Source organism: Macrobrachium rosenbergii, chromosome 48 (assembly GCF_040412425.1).
Source record: "Macrobrachium rosenbergii isolate ZJJX-2024 chromosome 48, ASM4041242v1, whole genome shotgun sequence".
Classification (NCBI taxonomy): Eukaryota; Metazoa; Arthropoda; class Malacostraca; order Decapoda; family Palaemonidae; genus Macrobrachium; species Macrobrachium rosenbergii.
This window is the reverse complement of record NC_089788.1, coordinates 54,754,619-54,772,719: the sequence shown is the minus strand read 5'-3', so window position 1 is coordinate 54,772,719 and position 18,101 is coordinate 54,754,619. Positions and strand designations below refer to the sequence as shown.

General features: G+C 44.7%; 1 protein-coding gene across 1 annotated transcript in view; it reads left to right on the top strand.

Moving 5' to 3' along the window:
- Positions 1 to 18,101, top strand: part of LOC136831409 (uncharacterized) — a 109,530-nt gene that overhangs the window by 20,068 nt on the left and 71,361 nt on the right. Inside the window, 1 exon segment of the mRNA XM_067091797.1 lies at positions 87 to 2,063. Within this exon segment, the coding sequence (XP_066947898.1) occupies positions 102 to 2,063 (1,962 nt within the window). The 5' untranslated portion in view covers positions 87 to 101.

The following is an 18,101-nucleotide window of genomic DNA, read 5'->3' as shown; positions in this document are numbered from 1 at the left end:
GTGTCAGTATTTGTGAATTTTAAAATTAATTCTAAATTTTTTTGCTCCAAATAGCTGTTGTACTAATTTTTTTCTTGTTATTACAGAATAGCATCTGTGTTATGCGACATTCACGTTGGGATGTAAAAGGGGAGCAGCAGGATGGGCCTAAGGACCAGCCAAGAAGGTGGAATAATGGTTCAACTCAAATGGATTGGAATATGAGAACCGATGCTGATGCTCATCCCAGACTCTCATCACCACCTCGTCATAGACCATCACTGCTTGGCACTCCACCGCGTCTCAGAAGGACTCCTTCTCCCATAGACTATCGTAGTGAAAGCAGGCGGCAACATGATAATCAGCAGAGTGATGGTGTTTCTCAAAATGTAGGACCACCTCATAGCTCTCAGCAGTCTTCGATGGGTCCCCCATCAACCCAGTATGCTGGGTCATGGCCCATGCTGACTCATCCCAACATTTATGCTGAATCAGATCAGGGTCACCACCCACTTGCACAATACCCAGCAAGGCTCTGGGGCCAAAATCATCCAACTTACTATGCAGGGGAAACAGGACAGTATATATTTGATTTGAAATGGTGGGCACAACAGAAGCAGTCTATGGATGCCTATTTAGGTGGTCCTTGTTGGAGAAATGATAATAAGAATGCTCACCAAAGCCAATTTCCACAGTGGTCATTTGGTACTCGGGTTATGAAGAACTATCCAAAAAGGAACAATGGTAACAGTAACAACAGTGCTAACCATAGATCTGGAAGTAGAGGTCATCCCCAAGAGAGCAGTTTTAGTGGACAAAGACATGACACTCATTATGATCATGTTGATCCCAGACGTCGTCATTCCTCCTCCTCTCATCGTGGTCAGAAAAACAGAGATGGTGTGTATGATGACCATGAAGATGCCGAAACCCATCGCAGACCATCATCCCTGTCTCTTCATGGGCATAAGAGTCGTGATAATTTACAAGATTTGCAAAGAAGGGCTGGGACTGACTTTAGAGAATTTAAGAAAATTCATCCCTCACATCATCAACCAGTTAAAGATACATGGGGGAGTAATGAAAATGTTTTAGAAAAAGGGAGAGGGAATAGAAATGGGAAAAAGGCAAAACAGAAACAGCCAGTAAGTCGACTTGAAAGTGGCCTGGCACGTGGCTTGAAAGGTAGTGATTCAGGTAAACTACTGAGATCAAATACTGGCCATGGTAAGATTCCGAAGTCTTTTGGTAATGGTGCTATGCCTGTAGTCATGCAGTCTAGATTTGACATATCCAGAAAAATTAAAAACAAGCTCAAAGGGAAGCGAATGAAGGCAGATGAAAGCGCTACCTATGCTGAAGCTGCTAAAAAGAAAGCACTTGCTGCTGCTGCTAATAAACTTCGAAAAACTTTTCTTGCTGCGAAAAAGAAAAAAGTTGGTGGAGAATCCTCATCTATAGATGATGAGGACGATGATGATGGAGACTCTTGTGAAATGGAGGAAAATAATGCTCAAGATTTATCCATGCCTCGACGACAACCTAGTTGCCTTGAGTTTGATATTGATATTAGGTTTAGTGCTAAAGAGTGGGCGTCAGTTGGCCGTGGCCAAGGGGGAACCAGTAACATTCTTGGGATGCCACAAGGACCATCATCATCTAAAAAGCATGGCAGTAATGGAGAAAAAAATATTGGGTTATTAGGGGTGTCAAGTCATGGCTGTGATAAAGAAGGGGAGGAGCAGGAAGATTCTGGGACATACTCGGACTCTGACTTAGGGAGAGCGAGCCATCACTGGTCCAGTATTTCTTCTCATTCCTTTCCACGCAGACGACATCTCTCAGAGAGCTCTGGTGTAATGGATTTGAGAAAAAATCCAAGTAATGCACCTTTTGCATCCAGACCAGGACCAGGAAGAGTAAGATCCTGTTCTTTGAGTGTTGTGGAAGGAGCAAGTTCATCAAGAGATGAACGCAGCTGTTCTGCTGGCAACAGGACAGCATTCATGAAGTTCAGTTTTATGCCAAAACTTAAAAGGATAATGTTGAAGCAACTTCTCACAATGGATAAAAAATCACTGCAGGTCAGTGCCTTGTAGGTTGTCAGTGTAAATATGGTATGTTGGAATATTAAGTTGAGATAAAACCAAGTAGTTTAACTTTCACATTGGCCAATTTTGTGTGTAAAGTACATTGATGATAATTCTAAGTATACAGTATTTCCTTATGCCTAAATTTGATGAAGTACTACAACATATTATTTACAATATGCTTTTCTTTCTATTTTATATTATTTGGAATGAATCTTACCTACTGTTAAAAGTTAGCTTATATCTCCTCGCCATTAGATGCTATCGGCACACAAAATATAAAAACCCTTGGCTAACCCATTGGGACTGTCTCTGTAATCACCTATTTCCCACCAGGTGGTGCTGGAATGTTTACATTCTTGTGAGGATCCTTCATGCCGTGTCCTTATGCAGACGGTGTGAATCGGTGTTAGTAAAGAATTTTTATGATTTCCGGCTAATTTTCTCCTGTATGGCATTGTGCTTGTTTTCTGTTTTTTCATTATGCCACCTACAAGCAGAGATGAAAGCATTAGACTGTATTGGAAAGAGTTTGTGGAAACCGAATGTATTGGTTATGCATGGCCACATAGTACCCTATATGTTAGCCTAGCTATTGAGGCACGAGTGTGGTTTTCTTGATGTGAAGATAAGGAGTGATCTGATGAGAGGAGGAAGTTTTGTGAAGTATTGGAAGATGTTAGAGACCAATAGGTTACGTAGACAATTCGTTAGGGCACACCATAAGCCAGCCAAGTTTTTTCCCATTGTCTTCCAGTGTTGCTTCTACTCCCCCTCCTCCCCATTAGCTTACCTGGTAGCTTAGGTTAATTCCTCTTTCACTCCTTCTGCTCTGCCTTCTTTTGCTCTCTATGTGGTTCATGAAAAAAATTATAGGTAATTGAGAAATAGTCTTTTATTATGGTTAGAAATTTGACCATATAAGGGCAAAGATGCCCCCCCCCATAGTGATCCACCTTTTTTTTGGTTTCCCCTGCGAGGGAGGTGTTGGAGCCTTGGTGTCTGTCTGTAGCCCACCCTCTGGACTGCCCTGGGTCCGTTGGTCTTCTTGGCAAACAGGGAACCATGGCATGCATCGTGACTGAGGTTTTTGCCCCTCACCACCTCTCTCTGCCATCTCTCTGGTTTGAGTTCAACATGTTCTCCAGATTAGTTGTTTTGGTAGTTTGGCGGTCGCGTTCGCCAGCTCACATGTCGTCCGTTTTGGGGAGAGTGGTAGTGGTGTGTGTGTGTGTGTGTGAGCTGCTAGAGTTACTTAGGGATACATACATATTACGTATGCCTCAGTAGTTCTGACCTGCATGTCAATTCTCCTGTTATCATTTGCTTACCCGGTATCGTCCTCCGAGCGGATAATAACGCTCCCCTGTCTTAATCAGTTTTCCTCTCTGTCACCTTGTTCTCGTCACCGTGTGACAATTATTCCTTTTTGAAATTACAGCTCTTCTTCTTAACCTATCTTGAGTGAGTTAGTCTGATGATAGAATGGCTCTCATTTCTCAGCAGTCGCTTCTTCAGCGTTGTGCAGGCGGCTCCAGCAGTCATCATAGTTACATGGTGACATCATGCAAGAACCCTTTACAGTACTTTCCCCAACCAGCCGTCCGGTACTGTACTATTACCAGCATTCCATGACATCATTGCTGACGTTCTGTGGTGTTTCACCTTCTCTGGCGTTTTTTCGCCTCGCCGTCATCATCTGTAGATTACCGTTTTCTTCCATCTCAGTTCCTCCATTTAGACTTGAGGGGTTTCAACTGTGGTTGAGTCTCCTTTATAAGCGGTGCTTAGCTCGTGTTTTTCCATTCCACTTCCTTTTGCCAAAGTTTAATGCATTGACCAGCACTCTTTAGTTTACTTCTACCTTGGCTTCTGTTAAACAAGTAAGAAGTTAACACTGATTATGGTAAGGTGTGTTATCGTGGGAGTAGAGCCTTTGGAAATGGATGAACAGTCGAAAGAGAAAGCTAGGAAACTGTTTAGTGCTAAATAGCTCGGCACCTACCACAAACAATGTATTGTACTTGCGACTGTGTTTGTTGAATGAGCTCTTAGGAACCAACCGACCTGACAGTGTGCCTGCATATTGCTGGCTTAATTTACGCTTCAGAGGCAATCTCGGAAGTGTATCCTTTAATGTTGGTTCTCGGGTGCTACTGCATCTGTTTCCTTTTTTTGAAGCTGCTTAGAGCTTGGTTAGGACTTAGATACAATATAAGTTTTTTCACCTTCCTCTGTTCAACTTGCAAGTTTCAAGTTCTTGGTGTTCCACTTGCAAGTTTCAAGTTCTTGGACAAAGGAAGTGAAGACTCCTCTAATACGTAAGGTGCTTTGGCCTACTTGTGAGGCAGAAGTACCTTTAAATTCGATAATTCGTTACCACTACAGAGGCAGTGTCCCGGTTATTGGTATAGGCAGTGTCCCCGGTTATCGGTATAGGCAGTGTCCCCGGTTATCGGTATAGGCAGTGTCCCCGGTTATCGGTATAGGCAGTGTCCCCGGTTATCGGTATAGGCAGTGTCCCGGTTATCGGTGGGGGTTCCATTCTGAGGGTGTGATGATAACCGATTTTTGGCACTTTTTCAGCGCCGAAAATTCCAGATTTTCGTTGCTAAACAAGTACCGTAAAACCGGATTGCAGTTAACCGAGCCTGCTGTTAACCATGGACTGCCTGTATATACTAGCAGATGCTCGCATATGCTAGTTCCCATATCCATCCCATACCCATACCCATACCCATACCTATACCATACCCACATCTGTACCATACCCATACCTGTACCCATACACATATATATCCATTCCATACCCACATCCATACCATACCCATACCCATACCTATACCCATACCAGTACTCATACCCATATCTGTACCATATCCATATGTGTGCCATACCCATACCCATTCCATACCCATACTCATATCCTTGCCATACCTATACCCATACCCATATCCTTGCCATACCTATACCCATACCCATACCATACCATACCATTCCCATACCTTCCAGTCATATACAAACAACTGACCATATCTTGGTGTAGGTGCAGGAGCAGCTGTTGATGGGTTTTGAATCAATGCCGATACCATTGGCGGTTCCGGACTGTCACCAGTTGTGCCTGCTGTTGTTCTAGAATTACCCGCTGAGCCCATTTCGAAACATTGAAAACTTCTGGACAGTTATTATTAAAATATTATTCTTGAAAGATGTCTTCACAACTCCAGGATCCTTTGAAGCAGCCTTCAGCTCCTGAAGCATTCCTGGAGAAATGCCCATTCGATTATAACGTCTTAAATTCTTGAAGATTCCAGGATCCTGTGAAGCTGTCGTCAGCTTCTCAGTGGAATGCAGGTGGTTCATAAGTACCACATGAGGTTAATTACAGACTTCATAATAATTTCTAAAGTTCAAGCAAGTTATATTTTGACATAAAAAATCTGTACATTGCTTTTATAAAAAAAAAAAATGTCCGCATAAATCTGTAAAAATTGTTTGTTCCGACATGATATACAAACCATCGGTCCTTTACATTAGGAATTACTTTCAGCGTATGCTGGAAACGGCTGTTGAACTTTCGAACAAGGTGGTTAGGCAGTTAACTACCATCCAGGAGGCAGGAGTACCGCCTGCCCGGATGTTAACATTCCAATTTGCTTTCGGCAGTCGTGCACTGCAGACTTGTGGTTCTCGCTCTCTGCCCTGACTGCCTTTGAACTTTTTTTCCAGGATCTTTTTTTTTTTTTTTTGTTGAATAACAAATGTGGATAAATCCTGTAAGCCCTCCTTCCCCCACCGTGTGTGTCCTAGGGTGGGAGGCAAGAAATGTAACACCTTTAGATCTAGCGTTGATATGGACCAACATGCCCTCTGCCCCACCTGCAGAGGACGTGTGTGTTCACACGCTTCTCCCTGTTCGGAGTGTTGTTCCTGGTCGGCCGAGCAGTGGGTGAAGTTTGAGGGGAGGAGACAATATCGTAGGAAGCCTGCCAAGGTGCTGTCCGAGGGTAACATGCCCCCTACGATTCCCATGGTGGCTGATCTGTCGAGATCGTTTCTCCCTCCCGGCAAGCTCCCCCTTCTTGCTGCCTCTCCCTCGGGTGAGGACTCCCCTTCCCCTTCCTCATTCGTTTCATCGGGTGTGGAAGGCTGCGGGGGAGCGGACATTCAGGACATCCTCTCTGGGGCCTCTCCTCGCTCGGGGGGACTGGAGGGCCTGGTATCCCATCTCTCAGGCACTCCGGATGACCCACGCAGCCACCTCATCCACCACCACAACCGTCACCATGTCATCGTTTGGGAAGCTTCCTGTGACGGTGGCCTCGCACCTGGACACCCAGGTGTAGGCCACTCCTGCCACATTCCATTGCGTGCCACTGCCTCCTGGTTTCCTGGCCCAGTTATCCCTGTCTGGCCCCTCGCAGATGGTGACTTCTTTGATACCATTCATTTCCATGCTTGCTCCTGTTACTGACCCACCCACGGTTGTTCCTGACCACGGTTCAGGCTCCTGTGCCTTCAACCCATGTTTCATCTACTGTCTTTCCTTGCTCCCACGCTGCTGCACCTGCCCCTGTAGCTGCTGGCCTGAGCACCGTCTCCGCTACCTGGGTTGCACCTGCTTCCCTGCTCCCCCTGGTTGCGCCTGTGCCTTCTGCTGCTCCTACATGGATGGGGGACCTGATTGCCATCCTGAGTAAGATGACGAAGAAAAGATCGAGGAAGGTGTCATCATCTTCGTTGTCGTTGTCATCTGCTACCTCTTCTTCCTCTTCTTTTTCTGAGGCTCGCCAGCCTAAGAAGAAGAAGCCTGCCTCTCCCCCCCCCCCTCAAGAAGTCTCGCACCGAGACTTCTAAGGGTCTGCCTCCTTCCACAGGGAAGGCAGTAGGATCTCTCATTGGCTCTTCCCGGTCCATGGACCAGGGAACCAGCGCGTTGACCCCTGGGTCAGTCGTATCGGGAGCCGAGGGCATGCAGACCTCGGTTTGCACTCCCCCCGCTGCGCCAAAGAAACCTGCTTCTAAGGCCAGCGGGACCATGTCGGTAAGTAGTTCACAAGCCACTCCGAGTATCCAGGTCTCTAAAGAGACCCGAGTACCCCAGTCTGGTATGGGAGAAACCTCTCCCCATACCGACTAGGGCACGGGACGGGAGAAAGTCCGGGCATGCAGGTGCTCCAACTCTTCCTGCTGGTACTTGTTTGAGTGCCAAGTCAGGTTCCCGGGAAGGTGCGCCGGTTTCTCTGGTCCGAACGCCTGGTGAGGTAGAGAAGAGGCCCCCTGCTCAGTCTTCCCGAGAGGTTTCGGCCTCAAAGAAGACTGGAGCATGTCCAAAGGACAGCTGAAGTTCTCGCCAGCCAGCCTTGAGCTCGACTCCTCCCAGTCCCCGACCACGCTCACGTGGCCAGCCTGGCTCAGGGGAGCAGAGTACGTGGCTCGATTCGCGTGAGCCGCTCCACTCTCCTCAGGCGAACGCTTCGCCCAGGTGAAAGCGTTCTCTTCGACCCTGGTTGCCGTCACCACTGCGGGTTGGTGACCGCTCCTGGCCTGCTGCTCCTGTTGGTTCTGCCAGCAAGATCAGTGGGAGTGCCTGATCCTCCTCTACCTCCTGGGCTCCTCTCAGGGGGCGCGATTCAGACAGGAAGAACTCCAGCGAGTTTTCTCCCCAGAGTTCTACCTTGGGGGTGTATGTGCCTGGCTTGGTCCTCGGGTCGGCCAGGTTGTACGCCCGCATGGTGCAGGAAGGATCACAGGGGTCTGCCGAGGTTCTCCCTCTTGCAGGGAGAGTAAATCGGGAGGACCGCACCCTGGAAGGACTTGAGGGTCCTCTTCCCCAGGACCGGGAAACCCCCGAGATACGGAGGACTTTTGCAGAGATGATTGCACTGATTTGTCAGCACAACGACAATGGGGAAGGGACCGTGGCCTCTTCTGTGGATTGTCCTTCGCGCCTCAAATCCAAGAAGGAACCCAAGGCTTCGATGGGGCTAAAAAGTTAAGTATATCCTAGTTTAACCAGACCACAGTGATAAACAACTCTTCTAGGGCTGGCCCGAAGGATTAGATTTATTTTACGTGGCTAAAAACCAACTGGTTACCTAGCAACGGGACCTACAGCTTCTTGTGGAATCCGAACCACATTGTGACGAGAAATGAATTTCTATCACCAGAAATACATTCCTCTAATTCTTCATTGGTTGACCAAAGAGTCGAACACTGGACCAACAGCGTGCTAGCCGAGAACTCTACCCACCGCTCCAATGAAGAACTATACTGCCTAGTTTAACCAGACCACTGAGTGATTAACAACTCTTCTAGGGCTGGCCCGAAGGATTAGATTTATTTTACGTGGCTAAAAACCAACTGGTTACCTAGCAATGGGACTTACAGCTTCTTGTGGAATCCGAACCACATTGTGACAAGAAATGAATTTCTATCACAAGAAATACATTCCTCTAATTCTTCATTGGTTGACCAGAGAGTCGAACACTGGACCAACAGCGTGCTAGCCGAGAACTCTACCCACCGCTCCAATGAAGAACTATACTGCCGTAATCCACACTTATCGAGGGGGTCCTCGATGAAGTGAATGGTCTTGTGTCTGGGCAGGACAATTCACTGATCGAACTGCTCGGACAAGCTGCTTCCCCCTCCTCTGCCTCATCAGAAGCGTTTCTATATGCCATCGGAGAGGTCATTGCCGCCTAAGCAGGTTGACCCGGACCTGGTTCGTCTGGATCCAGGTCTCTCGTTGCAGGAACTTACTGCAGAGAGTATCTCCCTCTCTCGGCAAGAGGCCGCAACCCTGGAAGCCACCGCCATGGCAGCTTTCCAGGCAGTCTCCTGGTTGGATCTGTGGTCCTTCACAGTATCCAATGTGGCTGCTTCCTCGGGCGCTGTCTTACCTGGGAAAGACTCCACTTTCAGGAGACTATGCCAGTCTGGAGTTAGAGCCATCTCCTACCTCACCCACCAGACGGCAAAACTGTGGGCTAACCTGGTCCTGAAGCGGAAGGACGCTGTTCTTTCTCGCTTTTCCAGGTCCGTGGGGCCTGAGTCGGCAATAACCCCGCGGAACGGACTGTTGCTGGGATCTACCTCTCTCCTCCCTAGAGTTGGTGAATGCTGCGGTGGACAAGCGTCGGGCTGATGACAGCGACTACCTTGTTCACCAGGCAGTGGCCAAGACCTCCGGGTCTTCGCATTCCACTGCAGCCAGGCCCTTGGGTCAGGCTAGCTCTTCCTCGACCCCTAAGCAGTCCCAGTCTTCAAAGGGATCCCGTGGAAACACCCACCCTTCTTCCTCCTCTGGAAGAAGTTAATTATACATTAGTTTAACCAGACCACTGAGCTGATTAACAGCTGGCCCAAAGGATTAGACTTATTTTACACTGCTAAAAACCAGTTGGTTACCTAGCAACGGGACCTACAGCTTATTGTGGAATAAGAACCACATTATACCAAGAAATGAATTTCCATCACCAGAAATAAATTCCTCTAATTTATCATTGGCCGGCCGGAGACTCGAACTCGGACCTAGCAGAGTGCTAGCCGAAAACTCTACTGACTCGTCCAACAAGGAACTCTTCCTCTGGAAAGGGTGGGTCTTCCCGCCCCTTTTAGCCCGCTTTCCAATCCGGTAAAGGGGGCAAGGGGAAGAAGGGGAAACGCTAGGGATGGTGTTACCCCCCACCTGCTGCCGAAGAGGGGGGGTGTGCCTGTCGAGCCATTGGGCAACATGGCAGCGATACAGAGCTGAGACCTGGATAGTGGATGTCCCTCGGGAGGGATATCTACTACCCTTCGAGTCTCGGCCACCCCTCACCTACACTCCAGTCTGCCTCCACTACGTCCAAGGAACACCGAAGGACTCCGCATTAGGGCAAGAAGTGCAAGCCATGCTGAGCAAGGGTACTGTGGAAGTCTTGTCGGACCGGTCCCCAGGCTTTTACAGCCGTGTCTTCCTCGTAGAGAAAGCCACAGGGGGATGGAAACCAACCATAGACCTCTCTCCCTTGAACCGATTCGTTCACCAGACTCGGTTCATGATGGAAACGACGCTTTCCATGCGTGCTTCCATCAGGGAGAACGACTTCATGCTTATGGTGGACTTGAAGGATACGTATTTCCAAATACCCATTCATCCGTCCTCTCGCAAGTACCTTGCTTTATCCTCGGAGACGGTCTTCCAATTCAAGGCACTCTGCTTTGGGCTCTTGACCGCTCCCCCTGGTGTTCACAAGAGTCTTCTCTCTCGTGTCAGCTTGGACCCATTCGCATGGGATATGTTTACTTATGTATCTTGACGACTGGCTGGTCCTGGCGAACTCCCGCTCGTTGTTGCTGCAGGACAGGGATCAACTCCTCGAGCTTTGCCGCGATCTTGGGATCATGGTGAACCTTGAGAAGTCGGATCTCACCTCCAAGCAGAGAATAAAGTACCTGGGCATGCTGATAGACAAGATAGCAGCGAAAGTCTTTCCCTTGGACTCTCGTATTAGCAGGTTCAGGCAGGCAGCACAGCTGACAGCCAGCCCAGCAATGGCAAGTCGTCATCGGTCACCTGTCGTCGCTGGAGAAGCTGGTACCTCATGGGCGTCTTCACCTGCGGTCTCTACAATGGAGACTAAAGGAATATTGGTCCTGAGACCCCCAATCCTTTCTCATCCCTCTTTCCAAGGAGGTGAGAGAGGACCTTCGTTGGTGGATGGACGACAGGAACCTCTTGATAGGAGTATCCATGCATACTCCCCCTCCGGACATGCTGCTGTTCTCAGATGGATCGACTGAGGGATGGGGCGCACACCTGGAGGAGTTGCTGACTTTGGGAGTGTGGCACCGAGACAGCAAGCACCTTTACATCAACATCCTGGAACTCAAGGCAGCCTTCCTGGCTCTCCAAGAGTTCCGGGATCGAGTGATGGGACACTCTGTAGTACTGATGAGCGACAGTACCACAGTAGTGGCATATGTCAACAAGCAGGGGGGTTGTCTAGTATCCCTCCCACTCCACCAGTTGACGATGCAGGTACACAAGTGGGCCGTGGCTCACTTGGTAGAGCTGTCAGCCAGGTGCATTCCAGGCAAGAGGAATGTCGTGGCAGACAAGCTCAGCCGCCAGAACCAGGTGATAGGAACCGATTGGTCCCTTCACTCGGAAGTCACAGAAAGCTATTCGACCTGTGGGGGCGTCCAGTCATCAGTCTGTTCTCCATCCGGAACAACAGAAAACTCCAGGTCTTCTGTTCTGTTGTGCTGGACCCATGAGCCGCTGCGGAGGATGCATTCCAGCACGTGGGACAACCTCGACGTCTATGCCTTTCCTCCATTCTGTCTGATTCGCGAAGTGATCAACCAGGCGATGATCACTCTTAATCTCAGAATAATTCAGGTGGCACCCAAATGGCCTGCCATTTGGTATCCTGACCTGCTAGCCCTCCTTTCCGAGGCTCTGGATCTGGTGGTCAATGCAGGTAAGCACTCAGTGGGAGCTTCCGTTCTGTTTCCGTTCAGGTTTATAGAAGCAACCCCACTCCTTCCCCTTGCAAGGAGGGGAAGGAGACCATGACAATAAGACAGACCCAATGTTTGTGATTGCCTTAATGTCATCCGACTCCAAGTTCTTCTAGCCTACTTTACATGAACTGACGATTCCTCTTTCATGCAAAGGGACCCAGAAGTCTGACCGTTGATCTTGCGTTTCTTACAACCCGATCATTTTGTCAGAAGCAGTTTTCCCTTCCTCACTATTGACCAGGAAGGGAAGACAAGGTGTGGTGAACTCCAGTCAGTTCGTAGAGACTCACTCAGATTCCTCCCTCCAACCAGTGAGTCTTCCTAATGTAATGGTCTGACGGTTTGTATATCGTGTCAACAAATCACAGTTTTTTAAAGTAAATTGTATTTTTCCTAACTATACAAACCCAAGGTCCTTTACATTACATTTCATGCCCACCTCATGCCACCCCTCAATCTGATACCTGGGCCGAAAGGCAAATTGTAATGTACTCCTGCCTCCCGGACAGTAGTTAACTGCCTAACCACCTTGTTTGAAAGTTCAGTGGCCGTTTCCAGCCTACACTTAAAGTAATTCCTAATGTAAAGGGCCTTAGGTTTGTGCAGTTTGGAAAAATCCAATTGACTTTAAAAAAATGTGATTTTAATAGTACTCAATCTCAACACATTTTGTTTCATCATAAAACTGATACCCATACCGATACCCATACCCACATCCTTACCATAACCATACCCATACATTCCAGTCATATACAAGCATCATAAAACATGGAAAAGGGATGAGGGAAGGGGGAGGGGGTGGGAATAGGGATGGAAAAGGAGGAGGAAGGGGTAGAGGGGATTATCATTTTTCCATGAGGGGGTTAATGGCCCGGGGAGAGGGGGTTTGTTTAGGGACCACACTGCTTTAACCATTTTTTTGGGGGGAGGAGAAGTGGGAGGCAAGGTCCCAGGAAGAGGCGGCTGTTAAGGGACCACCCTGCTTAAAGTGGTTTTTGGAGGGGAGAGGGAAGTGGGAGGAATGGGGACACACACACACAGAAACAAAGCCAAGGAAATTAATATATATATATATATATATATATATATATATATATATATATATATATATATATATATATATATATATATATATATATATATATATATATATATATATATATATATATATATATATATATATACATACATAGGGGCAGTGTTATGTTGCTTGGCTGGCAACATTGTTAACTAGGTTTTCATTGCTGATCTCTGGTTAAAGGTGCCGTAAGCGGGAAATTCAGCACCGATCTCTGGTTAACAGCACCGCTATCCAGTTAACAGCACTCGGCCAGAGACAGAAACCCCACTGTTAACTGGGGACTGCATATATATATATATATATATATATATATATATATATATATATATATATATATATATATATATATATATATATATATATATATATATATATTAATTTATCACATACACAATTGTTCTGTGCATTAGTAGTCCCATTATTAAAGGACCTCATTTTGGATGGTATTTAATGGAGTTTTTATTCAGGCAAGCTTTTGGACAAAACAGTCCACGAGTTTACCATCCGGCTGTTTTTCAGATACAATATATATATATATATATATACAGTGATTTCCCCTTTCTTGACCTTATTCGCAGATGTGGGGATGGGTACCCACCCCGTGAATAGCTAAGAAAAAACGCAAGAGAACGACGAAAATACATAAAACCCAAGGTAAAACTTAGAAACTGCCCATTTTGATAGATTTAAACACAAGAAAACCCTGTAAAAATGTTTATCCAAGAAAGCTTGTAACTTTTTTAAAAATCCATTAAATTTTATCCACAAAAGTGCATTTATTACAGGCATGACGGCTCAAATTATCTTTTCAGATAATATATAAATATAGTATATTAGTGAATATTTTACAGGGAAAAATACCACACCCCGTGAATAGCTAAAATGCGAATACATAAAACCCTGTAAAAACACTTAGAACTGCCCATTTTGATAGTTTAAACACAAGAAAAACCCTGTAAAAATGCTTATACCTGAGTATTTTAATAGTTTTATCACAAAAAGTGCATTTATTCATGAAAATTATATGAAAATACAGTAATTAGTGAATATTTTACAGTTTACTGAATTTTCCAAATAATGGGTAGATATGTTCCATAGAGAATTACTTAATGCGTGATATATCGTGAGAACGCTGAATATATACGGGGTTTATATATATATATATATATATATATATATTTATATATATATATATATGTATGTATGTATATGTATATATATATTACAGTGAACCCCCATATTCGGGGGGGATGTGTACCACACTCCACCCCACCCCCGCAAATAGGTAAAATCCGCGAATACTTAAAACCCCTCTAAACCACTTAGAACTGCTCATTTTGATAGTTTAAACATTAAACACAAGAAAAACCCTGTAAAAATGCTTTTACTTGAGTGTTTTAATACTTTTATCACAAAAAGTGCATTTATTCATGAAAATTATGTGAAAATACAGTAATTAGTGAATATTTCTCGGTGAAAAATACTAGAATTGGAGAATTTTCCGCAAGTAAGGGGTAGATATGTTCCACAGAGAAACCCGCGAATGTGTGATTGAGCGAATCGTGAAAACGCAAATAGGGGGATTACTGTATATATAGTAAACCCCCGTTTTCGCGGGGATGCGTACTGCAAACCCCACGAATACTTAAAACCCTCGAAAAACACTTAGAACTGCCTATTTTGATAGTTTAAACACAAGAAAAACCCTCTAAAAATGCTTATACCTGAGTATTTTAATAGTTTTATCACAAAAAGTGCATTTAGTCATGAAAATGAAATGAAAATACAGTAATTAGTAAATGTTTCTCAGTGAAAAATACTGCTTATGGGCGAATTTTCCGCGAATAATGGGTAGATACATTCCACAGAGAAATCCACAAATACTTGAGTCCATGAATCGTGAGAATGCGAATACGGGGGATTTACTGTGCAGTCCTCTTTTGTCAACATTAAAGATTTGCTCCAGCAAGCACCCTTCATCAGTGACGATCTTATGTAAAGCATCCGTAAATATAGCGGCTTGTTCGGTGTCACTTCTAATTTTCACACTATGAAAATTATGACAGTTTTTGAAACGATGAAACCATCCAGCACTTGCTACAAAACTTTTGTTGTGGTTATCATCATAATTTGTCTTTAGTTCATCGAAAAGCATGCAAGCCTTTGTTTGAATGGTTAAGAGGCTGAGTGGCATATGCTTCTGTATCTGGTCCTCCATCCACATGACCAGTAACTGCTCAGTGGTCTGGTAAAACTAAGGTATACGTAACTTTTTTGCTCCATTTCTTCCAAAGGCCCTACCCTCTTCTTTGATATAACTGTCAAATGAACTGAAGCAAATGCCCTTATAGCATCTATTATCCATTTGTCGTCTTTAAGGTTGGTGGATACCGTCAACTGGGATAGATGCTCGTCATGTGCGATTACCATGACAGTCTTTCCAGCGGCACGCTGCTTGATAATTTTCATTTTCTGCTCCAAAGTGATAGACTGCCTCTTCTTTTTTGCACTCCCAGCAGGAGACACACTTGGGTGTTTGCAGACATACTGATACAAATTTGAGTAGTAGAGTTTACTTACAAATGCACAAAAATCGCAAACGAACACTGACCTGTTTTAACTTCCTACACAGCGAGAGCAAGTGAGGTTGGCTCATTGAATTAATGTACCTATTCCAGCCTCTCTGGCCAAAATATTGCACACCTTACGCTGCCTGATTGTACACTGTTGCCTGCCTCAGTCGCGTGCGAAATTTAAAAATGAGTATGTTCAAAATATTGTTGTATCAATATTAATTGCTAACCCCATCGTAAAAGCAAATTATCATAAGTCGAATTATCGTAAGAACACTACCTATTTCTATATATATATATATATATATATATATATATCTATCTATCTATCTATCTATCTATCTATTACTCTGAAGTTTTGCTTCAGTGGTGATCTGGCTCACATTCTAAGTGGAAAAATTACACATAACCATAATTCATAATTGATGTTTTGAACTCCCAGTTCAAGTAGGCTGTATGGATCCTCAGAAGGCAGTGTGCAGAGTTTCAGAAGTGTCTAGCAAAGGGCCTTATCCAGAAATCATACGATTGCATTTGTCAATACGAAGGCGATCGCGGTTGTATGGTCCCAAACAAAGGGCTGTTGTGGTAACCAGAAATTGTACGACGACACCCCAGAACCCCCCAACTCCCATTGCATTGCCTCACTGGTTAAACAGGCTTACAAACATATGCAGTTACTGGGAATGAAATGCCGGGAATCGGTGATTACAAGGCTGTATCAGTATCATAGACAATTTCTTTTATTACAGTGAAATTGAATTAAAATGTCTTTTTGCTTTACTATTTATTAGAAAAAAGATACTGCATCTGTAGTATATTTTGCATACTTGATATTTGCTGTCCTGATTTCTCGCAAAAATGTAAACAAACAGTTAGGAAATACACAAGCAACTTAACATGAATATGGAACGTGCACCCCCAATAGCCGATTCTCAGTGTTTAATGCTTCTTAATTTAATAAAGGAGCATGAGAATGTGATCACCGACTGATAAACAGCCCACGAGGAATTTCACGCTTGTATCACCTTGTAGCCTACCTGTGAGCTTCAGTGGCTGTACTGATTTCAACTTTCTTGGCAAAATATAACACTTAACACATTAAGATTTATAGATGTAAACCAATTAAAAACGTAATTCTGTATTGAAAAGGAAACTCTAAACTCGTCAACAAAGTCTATTTTGAGGAAAAAGAATTCCAACATAGGTGCCTGATTGGTTCTTTTTGTTACGTTGAGCTCGAATTCATCCGTCATCGGTAGGCAAAAACTTCTTAAAAGTATTCTTTTCAAGACCTTTGTTGTGCTGTTATTCAGGTCTTTTTACCACAAATTGTTTCATATTTTCGATAGGCATTGTAGATAAGTCACTTTGGTAAATGTATTTTAATGCAGAGTTGAAATTTACATTCTTTCAATTCTGCCATCGCAAGGGGATACCCATGCAATGCCTCCTTCACTATGGTTCCAAAATTACATTGTTAAATGCGAATGCCTGCGTATGTTCGTGTGGTTTCTGGATATGGGAAGACCATGACGATCGCAGACAATGAACCGTCGTATGATTTCTGGATACGAGCGAAAGTGTCAAGAAGAACCTTTGGTAGGGATGGTTCTCAGGGAAGGATACTTTGTACCTTTTGTTATATTTTTACCCCTATCCACTTCCTGATGTCCTTCTCTCCACACACTGCACACAGAGAAGTTCAGAGTTGGAGGGGTAGATTGCAAAGCTGTTATGCAATGAGGCCATCAAGCCAAGGGCATTTCCAGTCTCAACAAGTTTATTCATATTACTCCCTTTTCGAGGAGTCATTCAGTTTGGTCCTGGCGGCCTTTCAGAAGGACAAAGGATGTTTTCTGTTGACATGTAGGACACTTATATCCACATCCTGGTACACCTTCAGTCAAAGAATAATATTCTCCCGTGTGTTGGAGTTTTTAGCAGGATGGATTCATCTGCTTGGTGTCAGAGTAGTTCTCTCCTTTTTGGACAAATGGTTTGTTATCCCCAATTTGTTTTGGATGACCTGGAGGGTGAAGAATTATGTTTTATGTCTAACCTCAGAGCTGGGTATTTTGTTCAATATTAACTAATCTATGCTTTTCTGATCCAGTCAATTGTTTATCGGTGGATGAAGATTAGCACTCTCTTTTTGGGTGTTTTTCCAACAGAGAGATAGACATTTTTCTACCACTTTTGAGAAATGTAATGGGTTGGCATGTGGACTTCAAGAACCTTTACATTTTCCTCAGCTGTATCAGAGGCAGATTGGGGAGCCATTCTGAGAAACATTTGTTGTCTGGGAGTTAGAAGGTAAACAACCTACAGCTTTTGGCAGATTGGATTAGTCTTATGCTAGCAGAACATGTAGTTAGAGACAATACAATTGCAGTCTTTTCTGACAATTCAGCCTCTTGATTCTTACATAAGATGACAAGAAGACACAGAGCAAGAGATTTTTTTCAGGCCAGCAAAGAAACTTAATTCTCATTTGGACAGAGCCCAGCAATATCATTCCTTTTCCTCGTTTCGTCGTAGGGAAAAACATTACATTGAAGACCAACTCAGCTGAAAGGGCAAGGTCTTCAGTCAGATAGTCTCCTCTTCTTCATATTTGCCAGAAGTCGTGGAACCTTTGGGGAGACCCAAACACCAGTCTGTTCACGATTGCCCAAAACACCACTCTCCCAGTTTACTGCCCTCCATGCCAGGATCCTCAGGCCTGGGCAGTTGATATCATCCTTCAAGAATGGTCGCATGTAGACCTTTATGCTTTTCCTCTGGTTGCGGTTTTGAGGATATACTCAAGTTATGAGCTTTGCAGAACACAAAGATGATTTTGATAGCTCATTGGTGGCC